The sequence below is a fragment of the Polyodon spathula genome, chromosome 37 (assembly GCF_017654505.1).
Source record: "Polyodon spathula isolate WHYD16114869_AA chromosome 37, ASM1765450v1, whole genome shotgun sequence".
Taxonomy (NCBI): Eukaryota; Metazoa; Chordata; class Actinopteri; order Acipenseriformes; family Polyodontidae; genus Polyodon; species Polyodon spathula.
Window position 1 is genome coordinate 1,247,558 of NC_054570.1, and position 11,222 is coordinate 1,258,779.

At 49.2% G+C, this 11,222-nt stretch overlaps 1 protein-coding gene across 2 annotated transcripts; it reads left to right on the forward strand.

The window, feature by feature from the left end:
* The first annotated feature begins 1,378 nt into the window (after positions 1-1,378).
* LOC121304246 (basal cell adhesion molecule-like) lies at positions 1,379-9,082 on the forward strand. Of its 2 annotated transcripts, none has more exons than XM_041235271.1 (7): positions 1,379-1,563; positions 4,750-4,877; positions 6,524-6,725; positions 6,868-7,019; positions 7,295-7,451; positions 7,760-7,898; positions 8,295-9,082. In XM_041235271.1, the coding sequence occupies exons 1-7, from the start codon at positions 1,512-1,514 to the stop codon at positions 8,380-8,382; spliced, it is 918 nt and encodes a 305-aa protein (XP_041091205.1). In that variant the 5' UTR covers positions 1,379-1,511; the 3' UTR covers positions 8,383-9,082. The 2 variants fall into 2 exon arrangements, with proteins under 2 accessions (XP_041091205.1, XP_041091206.1); XM_041235272.1 differs by having other exon boundaries at positions 7,763-7,898.
* The last annotated feature ends 2,140 nt before the right edge of the window (positions 9,083-11,222 follow it).

Below are 11,222 nucleotides of genomic sequence, written 5' to 3' on the forward strand. Positions count from 1 at the left end.
GAGAGAGTCCGACAGAGACAGGCAGACAGACTGAGAGACAGACAGGTAGACAGAGAGACAGGCAGGCAGAGAGAGAGACAGACAGACAGACAGGACAGACAGAGAGTCAGACAGACAGAGACACGGGCAGACAGACTGAGAGACAGGCAGGCAGAGAGAGACAGACCGAGACAGGCAGGCAGACAGACAGAGAGACAGAGATACAGACAGAGGCAGGCAGGCTTCACAGCGGACGCGGTGTCCTCACAAGAACTCCGTTTCCGCTTGATCTGCGTTGCACAAGCGTGACCGCTTTAAAGAGCGATGCGCGTCATTGGTAACGGCAGCTGACAACATCAAACTCTAGCTAACGCTGCAATGATAAATACACACACACACACACACAGCAGCAACGGCACAAAGTGACGACCCCTTACCTGCCAAATACACAGGTGCTCCCGAATAGATGATAATTGTTATTTTTAATATAAGCCTTTCACAATTTCAAAAGCGACAGCCACTTGCTGCTTCCTTTCAGAGCTGGGCTGCTCGGACCATAGTGCTGGGACCGTATAACTGAATCCTCTCCCACCTGTCCGTGTGTGTGTGTGTATAACTGAATTTGCAGGACAGTAAGCAACCTGGCATGCAGCGTGAATAATTAAAATCCACGGGAATGAACGGCTTCAGAGCTGGGAGGGAGCGCGGAAGGCGTTGCGTTAGGAATGCGTTAGGAATCGGAGCCGATGCGTTGTGACTCGCTATTAATATGAACAGCAGTTCCGCCTCATTGGGTTGATGTTTTGTTGCGCTTGGAGTGCAGCAATAAACCTGACACCCCCCCCCCCCCCCCCCCCCCCATTTGATCGTTTTATTACCCTCACTTAATGAGTAGCTTTTTATGATGTGTTGAGCAAACAGGTTACAGCTGAGAGAGGCCGAGGGTCGCGTTTATCTCGGGGATAAACAGCTGATGCTGTGACTTGCATTACTGCACAGTGTGCGTCTCTCTCTCTCTCTCTCTCCTCTCTCTCTCTCTCTCTCTCTCTCTCTCTCTTTTTCTCTCTGCGTTATTGAAACCTATAAACTACCCCACACTGTTCTGCTCGGATACAGATGATGCGTGACGTGCAATAGGCTCCAGGACACGTGTTCAAAAAGGACTGTAATATTTACAGTCATGATTATGACATTATGACAGCGTATGGATTGCGAGCTGCGGTCCTTTTTAAAATGTACAGGCTGCCGTATACAGACCAGAACAAACCCCGTTTAAAACACGCCGATTTCGGGGGAAACTTTCACAGCGCCGTCGAGAGAGAGGGGTGGCCGCCCTCTGAGTCCGGAGACAGGCTGCCCCGCCTCTCGAGTCAGTGCAATATAAACATGAAAACCCGACAGGGCAGTTTCAGAGCTACGGAGGTTTGCAGTACGAGTTAAACACAGAGACGCTGTTTCAAAGTGTTATTGAAAACAACAACAACAATAATAATAATAATAATAATAATAATATTAAATCAAAGTGCTTTAACATGAAGTGGGTTTTCGGATTCGTGCTGTTAGGATCCCTGCACTTGGCATCGGGTGAGTTATTAAATGTTTTTGTTAGGCGTGTGTATATATTTGTATAGCCTGAAGTCCCTATCCCGATGGGCTGAATCTAGAACCCAATACGTTCTATTAGAACTGGAACTCCCTCTCAGAACCCTCTGTCTGTTTCCGCGTTCTTAGAACATTCGTTCTGCCAGTCACTGCGCAGCTAGTTATGAACAGGGGGCAGTTTCAATCCATAGAAACTGTCCGTGTTCTGCTTCTATAGAAACTGTCCGTGTTATGCTTCTATAGAACTGTCCGTGTTATGCTTCTATAGAAACTGTCCGTGTTATGCTTCTATAGAAACTGTCCGTGTTATGCTTCTATAGAACTGTCCGTGTTATGCTTCTATAGAACTGTCCGTGTTATGCTTCTATAGAACTGTCCGTGTTATGCTTCTATAGAAACTGTCCGTGTTATGCTTCTATAGAAACTGTCCGTGTTATGCTTCTATAGAACTGTCCGTGTTATGCTTCTATAGAAACTGTCCGTGTTATGCTTCTATAGAACTGTCCGTGTTATGCTTCTATAGAAACTGTCCGTGTTATGCTTCTATAGAACTGTCCGTGTTATGCTTCTATAGAAACTGTCCGTGTTATGCTTCTATAGAAACTGTCCGTGTTATGCTTCTATAGAAACTGTCCGTGTTATGCTTCTATAGAAACTGTCCGTGCCTGTGTCCGCAGGGTTCTCGGTGTTACTTTCAGGACGGCAGTTTTCGTTTTTTTGTCCTGTTACTATATGCATTGTGATGTGCAAGGATAGCGTCGTGGAAAGCGAACACGCAGAAAGCGGAGAGGTTATTCACGTTCGCTGAAACTTTCTTAAGACAAACACCGCCGCTGACAGTCAGCTGATTCCCAGAGCGCACGGATCTCGGATCAAGGCGCAGTGATCGACGCGGTCTGCGGACTCACCACGGACACGCTCTCCATTGCAACTGGCCCACCTTGTGTTAAATGTGGAGTCCGAGTGTGTGTGTGTGTGTGTGTGTGTGTGTGTGCGCTAGGGGATTGATTACACAGCAGCTCTGGCGCTGAACGGGTTAACGCCCGCAGGAAGAAAGCGGTAGCGTTGCGATTCAAAGCGCTGTATTGTTTCATGTTAGCACAATTGACGCTTCTCTCTGCTGCCTGTGACGCAGTTTTCAACAAGAAACTAGTAACAGAGAATAACAAATACATAATAATAATAATAATAATAATAATAATAATAATAATAATAATAATAAATAATAATAATATAAACCAGAACAAGCACAACCTGTATAAACGTGCCCCATATTAAAAGCGCAGCACAGTGTGATAAAGCAAGAAAATAGAAAACATAGAGAGTTCATTTAAAGCATAGGGAAGCATTGAAAGACAGAGAGGTCTGGTAAAGCATAGGGAAGCATTGCAAAGCACAGAGAGGTCTGGTAAAGCATAGGGAAGCATTGTAAAGCACAGAGAGGTCTGGTAAAGCATAGGGAAGCATTGTAAAGCACAGAGAGGTCTGGTAAAGCACAGGGAAGCATTGTAAAGCACAGAGAGGTCTGGTAAAGCATAGGGAAGCATTGTAAAGCACAGAGAGGTCTGGTAAAGCATAGGGAAGCATTGTAAAGCACAGAGAGGTCTGGTAAAGCACAGGGAAGCATTGTGAAGCACAGAGAGGTCTGGTAAAGCACAGGGAAGCATTGTAAAGCACAGAGAGGTCTGGTAAAGCACAGGGAAGCATTGTAAAGCACAGAGAGGTCTGGTAAAGCACAGGGAAGCATTGTAAAGCACAGAGAGGTCTCTGGTAAAGCACAGGGAAGCATTGTGAAGCACAGAGAGGTCTGGTAAAGCACAGGGAAGCATTGTGAAGCACAGAGAGGTCTGGTAAAGGACAGGGAAGCATTGTGAAGCACAGAGAGGTATAGTAAAGGGTTTTTCTAAATCCCAGAGCTGTCAGGTGATTTTACCTCAGGTTTCCACCTGACGGTGGTGTTCTCATTTCCCGATTCCGGCTTTATAAAAAAACAGCTCAAAGTGAAAGCGAATCTGAGTGCAGTGACGAAGATCAAGAGGACGCCTTGAACAGACTTTCACTTGCAAAGGGCAACAGATAAGATAGCGGGGGAGGCGCAGTGCATAAAGCAGGTGCCATTGTGAGTGACAACTGGACTCTGCGTGCTGTTCAAAACTTTTGAGCACGGAGCCAAGATGGCGGCTATCGATGCAGTTTCCTGACCTGCAATGATTGTACCGAACTCAGGTTAACTGAAAGCAGAGTGACGATTAGTCATGATTGTACTGTGCATTAACCACCATGGTGTGTCCACACCTCTCTGTGCTTCACAATGCTTCCCTGTGCTTTACCAGACCTCTCTGTGCTTCACAATGCTTCCCTGTGCTTTACCAGACCTCTCTGTGCTTTACAATGCTTCCCTATGCTTTACCAGACCTCTCTGTGCTTTACAATGCTTCCCTGTGCTTTACCAGACCTCTCTGTGCTTTACAATGCTTCCCTATGCTTTACCAGACCTCTCTGTGCTTTACAATGCTTCCCTATGCTTTACCAGACCTCTCTGTGCTTTACAATGCTTCCCTTTGCTTTTCCCTATGCTTTACCAGACCTCTGTGCTTTACAATGCTTCCCTGCTTCCATGTGCTTTACCAGACCTCTCTGTGCTTTACAATGCTTCCCTATGCTTTACCAGACCTCTCTGTGCTTTACAATGCTTCCCTATGCTTTACCAGACCTCTCTGTGCTTTACAATGCTTCCCTATGCTTTACCAGACCTCTCTGTGCTTTACAATGCTTCCCTATGCTTTACCAGACCTCTCTGTGCTTTACAATGCTTCCCTATGCTTTACCAGACCTCTCTGTGCTTTACAATGCTTCCCTATGCTTTACCAGACCTCTCTGTGCTTTACAATGCTTCCCTATCCTTTACCAGACCTCTCTGTGCTTTACAATGCTTCCCTATGCTTTACCAGACCTCTCTGTGCTTTGCAATGCTTCCCTATGCTTTACCATGCTTTCACTGTGTTTCATTACACTTTGCTGTGCATTCACTATGGTAAACTTTTATGATGTGAAACTGACTCCATTGTGGCTCAAAAAAAGACTTCATATTCCATTCTACACTATAGACAGATTAGAGCCAAGATGGAGGATGTGGCGCTCAGTTTCCTCTCATGCTCTGTTTCCCAGGGAAGCTCTCCATTGTTCTGAAGAGTCCGGAGGTGGGGCCAGTGTTGGAGGGGCAGTCAATCACTTTGGAGTGTCTCTCTGATGAGGACTCGGACATGAGTGCCTACACCTTCGAGAAATACGCCAAGGTGAGTAACACTAACCCCAACGCTACGGTAACCTCGACCACAACCCCAACCCTAACCTTTACCCCAACCCCAATCCCAACCCCAACTTTAACCCCAACCCCAACCTTTACCCTCTTTCTCTCTCTCTCTCTCTCTCCTCTCTCTCTCTCTCTCTCTCTCTCTCTCTCTCTCTCTCCTCTCTGGACTCGGTTCTCTCGCTCTCTCTCTCTCTGTGGACCAAGCGTAGAAAGTCAAGTACCTGAGGACCAAAACGACACCTGGCAAAAAGCTTAGCCAAAGCCAAGTCACGACCATGATACTACACTTAGACAGACAGAGAGAGAGTCAAGCAAACTGAGGACCAAACGACACCTGCAAAGCTTAGCCAAACAAAAGGAACGACCATGATACTACACTTACACAGACAGAGAGAGAGGAGTGACCTGAGCGTGACACCTTGCGAACGTTCACCAAACGACACCTGCCAAGCTTAGCAAAGTACCAAACGTTGGGCTTAGCCAAAGTTTGCATGAGGCATGATTAGACAAGTTGGTGGTGCTGGTACTGTGTGTGTCTGTCTCTCTCTCTCTCAGTTCGTGGACTCCTGGTTTGCTGTGGACGGTTCGAATCGGTTTCAGTGCTGGTACTATGATGTGAATGTGTCTGTCTCTCTCTCTCTCTCAGTTCGTGGACTCCTGGTTTGCTGTGGACGGTTCGAATCGGTTTCAGTGCTGGTACTATGATGTGAATGTGTCTGTCTCTCTCTCTCTCAGTTCGTGGACTCCTGGTTTGCTGTGGACGGTTCGAATCGGTTCCGGTGCTGGTACTATGATGTGAATGTGTCTCTCTCTCTCTCTCTCAGTTCGTGGACTCCTGGTTTGCTGTGGACGGTTCGAATCGGTTTCAGTGCTGGTACTATGATGTGAATGTGTCTGTCTCTCTCTCTCTCAGTTCGTGGACTCCTGGTTTGCTGTGGACGGTTCGAATCGGTTTCAGTGCTGGTACTATGATGTGAATGTGTCTGTCTCTCTCTCTCTCTCAGTTCGTGGACTCCTGGTTTGCTGTGGACGGTTCGAATCGGTTTCAGTGCTGGTACTATGATGTGAATGTGTCTCTCTCTCTCTCTCTCAGTTCGTGGACTCCTGGTTTGCTGTGGACGGTTCGAATCGGTTCCGGTGCTGGTACTATGATGTGAATGTGTCTCTCTCTCTCTCTCTCAGTTCGTGGACTCCTGGTTTGCTGTGGACGGTTCGAATCGGTTTCAGTGCTGGTACTATGATGTGAATGTGTCTGTCTCTCTCTCTCTCAGTTCGTGGACTCCTGGTTTGCTGTGGACGGTTCGAATCGGTTTCAGTGCTGGTACTATGATGTGAATGTGTCTGTCTCTCTCTCTCTCAGTTCGTGGACTCCTGGTTTGCTGTGGACGGTTCGAATCGGTTCCGGTGCTGGTACTATGATGTGAATGTGTCTCTCTCTCTCTCTCTCAGTTCGTGGACTCCTGGTTTGCTGTGGACGGTTCGAATCGGTTCCGGTGCTGGTACTATGATGTGAATGTGTCTCTCTCTCTCTCTCTCAGTTCGTGGACTCCTGGTTTGCTGTGGACGGTTCGAATCGGTTTCAGTGCTGGTACTATGATGTGAATGTGTCTGTCTCTCTCTCTCTCTCAGTTCATGGACTCCTGGTTTGCTGTGGACGGTTCGAATCGGTTCCGGTGCTGGTACTATGATGTGAAAGTCAATCGCTCCGCGGGTCGGCTCCAGCTCCAGATCCCCGAGGTCCAGAGCTGGAACGCCGGGCCGTTCCGCTGCGTCCAGAACAACGGGACCGAGCAGCACAGTGTGTCCAACAGCCTGTCTGTCCCCGTGCACTGTGAGTGACAGCAGGACATGCTGCTGAGACTAACAACACTAGCATTGCTGCTACTGAGAGATACTGCAGGGATCATTCTGACAGTGCAGGCTGTACCCCGCTCGGTGCTATACCACACTGTCACCCTCTCTCTGCCTTGCAGATCTGCGCGATGTCTCTCTGTTCAAGGACAACAGCTTCTACAGCCGCTACTCTGAGCAGCTGAAAGTCCTGACTGTGGCACCAGGGAGCGATGTGGAGGTCGAGTGCTCTGCCTCTGCCTCAGAGAACCCGCTGTACTCCTGGAGCAGAGAGGTGAGGGGAGGGGAGGAGACACTGGGGGTGGGCGGGGCTTTTTACACCTGTGTTAGTTTTGACTCCGCCCCCCCTTTCTCCTGTGTTGTTGGGGTTCTGACTCCGCCCCCTCTGTCCTGTGTTGTTGGGGTTCTGACTCCGCCCCCTCTGTCCTGTGTTGTTGGGGTTCTGACTCCGCCCCCTCTGTCTCCTGTGTTGTTGGGGTTCTGACTCCGCCCCCCCCCCCTTTCTCCTGTGTTGTTGGGGTTCTGACTCCACCCCCTCTCTGATTGCAGGGTGATGATTGGGTTGAGGTGTCCAACAAGCTGAAGATCCAGAAGGTGAGAGAAGAGGATGCTGGGACCTACACCTGCACTGTGCAGCACCCCTCCGTGCTGTCACTCAGCAAGACCCGCTCCCTGCAGCTGCTGGTGGTGCCTGAGGAGGAGAGAAGTGAGAAGAGAGGGGGAGAGGGGAGAGGGGAGAGAGAGAGAGAGAAGTGAGGGGAGAGGGGAGAGGGGAGAGGGGAGAGGGGAGAGGGAGAGGGAGAGGGAGAGGGGAGGGAGAGGCAAATCTCTGATATTGCTGTTGTCTCTGCAGTAACTGTGGCTGTGCTTGTGTGACTCTTTTAAAGATCTCCTCTCCTCCTTCCTCCTCTCTCCTCTCCTCTCCTCTCTCTCCTCCTCTCCCCTCTCTTCTCCTCTCTCTCCTCCTCTCCCCTCTCCTCCTCTCCTCTCCTCTCCTCCCCTCTTCTCTTTCAGAAGCAGAGCGCTGGCTGGGCCTGCCCCAGCTCAGCCTGTTTCTGATGGCTGGGATCCCAGCTCTGGTTCTGATCGTGGTCATCGTGAGCCTGGCAGTGTACCTGTCAAGACGCAAACCCTCCTCCCTCAAGGGGCCCATGTGAGTCCTGTCAATAGCTGTGAGAGTCAGACTTTATGACGGGAAGCTAGAGAGAGAAGCAGACAGCACCACACCCTGGCGGAAAAGAGAACTGCAGTTTTGCACCTTGTGATAGTTTCCCACAGTAAAAGCACAGTAAAGTGTGATAAAGCACAGTAAAGCATAGGGAAGCATTGTAAAGCACAGAGAGGTGGGGTTTAAATTCCAAGACACGACAACACTACACCCCAGACTTCTGTTCTGTGCTGTTGTGACTGGGTGTCTCAGAGTTCTGTGCTGTTGTGATTGGGTGTCTCAGAGTTCTGTGCTGTTGTGATTGGGTGTCTCGGAGTTCTGTGCTGTTGTGATTGGGTGTTGTGAAGTCCTCACCTCCCCTCTTCTCTCTCTGGTCTCCAGTGATGATCGCTCCATGAAGAAGCCGATCTACCGCGGCAGTGTGGAGTCAGTGGACTCCACTGTGGGAGACTCGCACCCCCTGGTCTAGAGAGAAGCTGTACAGCCTCCTTCCAGAACCCTTTCCAAACGAGATCCTGACAGAGCAAAGAAAATAAAACCACCTGCATTAGCTTTGCATAATCAATATATTTCTCACTGACGGTGTTTTCCATTGCTTTATCTGAGGGCACCCGGCTCATATGGGGCTCCCTCGTGCATTTACTTGCTAGTCGTTCTTTTTTTTCATGAAAGGGTTCAAATATTTTCATTATTTTCTTGGGCATCACTTGGGCTGCAGGGTTTGTGCAATCTTATTGATTATTATTATTATTATTATTATTATTATTATTTATTATTATTATTATTATTATTATTATTATATCCACAGTACTCGTGTTATTATTCCAGGCTGTGATTGCTGTATCTGGGTTTAGAATTGAAATGCATTGATAGAATATAATCTAATAGAGTGGAGTTATAGATTAACAAAGGGCTCTGTAGTACAGTATAATCTAATTGAGTGGGGTTATAAATTAACACCTCATATTCTTTATATTGGTGTCTCATTTAAGAATGTAATTGTATAATTGAACTTTGAAGATGGTGTCAGTTCATTTCGATCTCGCTGTTCTGTTCTCTCTGTGTTATTTTCACTCGTCCGCCACTCTTCTGTCACGAATAATTTGTGTTGTTTCAATCAAGTTGTTAATTTTTCCGTTTAAATAAGTAAATAAAACCATTCTTCTGAACGGTGCGAGTTAATCGCTGCGTTGCTGGGTTTTTTTAACGTGCGTGTGTTTGTGTTTGAAATTAATATTCCTGACGGGCTGTGTCTCTTCATGAATGTTAAACAAGAGGAAGATCTGTTCCGCTTCAGTGTGGCGTAAAAACGCACAAGAGACCGAGTCAAGCAGAGCAGCGTTTGGGCTCTAGTGCCTTCATCAGTGTTATTGAAACTAGAAGAGACCGAGTCAAGCAGAGCAGCGTTTGGGCTCTAGTGCCTTCATCAGTGTTATTGAAACTAGAAGAGACCGAGTCAAGCAGACCAGCGTTTGGGCTCCAGTGCCTTCATCAGTGTTATTGAAACTAGAAGAGACCGAGTCAAGCAGACCAGCGTTTGGGCTCCAGTGCCTTCATCAGTGTTATTGAAACTAGAAGAGAGCGAGTCAAGCAGACCAGTGTTTGGGCTCCAGTGCCTTCATCAGTGTTACTGAAACTAGAAGAGACCGAGTCAAGCAGACCAGCGTTTGGGCTCCAGTGCCTTCATCAGTGTTATTATTGAAAGTAGAAGAGAGTCAAACAGAGCAGTGTTTGGGCTCCAGTGCCTTCATCAGCGTTACTGAAACTAGAAGAGACCGAGTCAAGCAGACCAGTGTTTGGGCTCCAGTGCCTTCATCAGTGTTACTGAAACTAGAAGAGACCGAGTCAAGCAGGCCAGCGTTTGGGCTCCAGTGCCTTCATCAGTGTTATTATTGAAAGTAGAAGAGAGCAAGTCAAACAGAGCAGTGTTTGGGCTCTAGTGCTTCATCAGTAAAATGAAGATATGTGTTTTAATGCAATGTGTGTAAGTACGACAAACACAATATGCTGCAGTGTGAGCCCAGTGGGATGAGAGGAGCTGTCATTTTTAGATCTCACCAGCCGGGGTCACTGTTGAACACGGTAAGAACTGATGCTGCCGGCTACAGAACAAAGAAGTAGTCCTGAGGGCATTAGATGATTCTTAACGGTTTGGTTTAGGGTTAGGTTTTAGGGCTGGGGTTGGGTTAGGTATTGGGCTAGGGTTAGGTTTTAGGGCTGGGGTTGGGTTAGGGTTATGGCTGGGGTTGGGTTAGGGTTAGGGTTAGGTGGTACCACCCAACTAAATTGTGGACGTGACAAGCTCTTGAAGTGAAAGGTGACAGTAAATGGCACATGCCCTCCAATCATCTGATCCCTCACTGCTTCCTGCCGGCTGCCTATAGCGCTACCCTCACCCTGAATCAACGCTGCACCGTGGACCCGTGCAGGGGCTGGGGATGTCATCGTGGTGTTTTGAAACAGGACTGGAGAGGGGAGGCAGAAACGCTGAGCTGCTGTCTCTATAGGACAGTCTGTGATTTAGAGTCTGTGATTTATGCAGGCTGTGGGTCCAAGCTGTTTGCAAACGTCTGCTGTCTGTCTGTCTCTCTGTCTGTCTGTCTGTGACACACAAACAGACAACAGAACTACAGGAGAGAATGGACCCTGTGGGACGTTGGGCCTGGGGGACATTTGTTTACCCCCACCCCCCCCCCCCCCCCCCCCCCCCCCCCCCCCCCCCCCCCCCCCCCCCACCCCCCCCCCCCCCCCCCCCCCCCCCCCCCCCCCCCCCCCCCCCCCCCCCCCCCCCCCCCCCCCCACCCCCCCACACCCCCACCCCCCCCCCCCCCCCCCCCCCCCCCCCCCACCCCCCCCGTTGTAGTAACACAGCTTTAAAATCTATTCAGATCCCTCAGACACCCATTAGGGAGCGCTCCTGGGATTCACAGATTACCGGAAAGCTGAGGTTTTATGAATACAAACATGTGACGTTTACTCATCCGCCCGCCTCCTCCCAAAAATATGGGGGGTTTTATGGGGGGGTTCCCCCCCCAATCCGCTATAGGCGTTCTGTAATTCCCCTGTTAACACAGAAGCGACCACGCCCTCGAGGAGGAGCGCTCCCCATTGGCCGGCGGCGCTCCGCTGACCCCGCCCCTCCTGCTCGGAGCTCATTAACGCGGTGGAAGCGGAGGGGACGGCGGCGCCGTGTTAATGTGCAGCGCGGTGAGAGAGCGAAAGCGCGGAGAAGCACACGGGCAAGCGAGCTCAGGACAGCGCTGGGGAGAATGGCTGTGCCTTCGACGGGTTTCCTCGCTTTTCTTGGGA

Bases quoted from the DNA above. Each gene is read 5' to 3' on its own strand.
- LOC121304246 (XM_041235271.1), top strand. From the start codon at position 1,512: ATGAAGTGGGTTTTCGGATTCGTGCTGTTAGGATCCCTGCACTTGGCA. The intron at 4,878-6,523 runs GTGAGTAACACT...TCTCTCTCTCAG, and splicing joins CCTTCGAGAAATACGCCAAG to TTCATGGACTCCTGGTTTGC. The intron at 7,899-8,294 runs GTGAGTCCTGTC...TCTGGTCTCCAG, and splicing joins TCCTCCCTCAAGGGGCCCAT to TGATGATCGCTCCATGAAGA.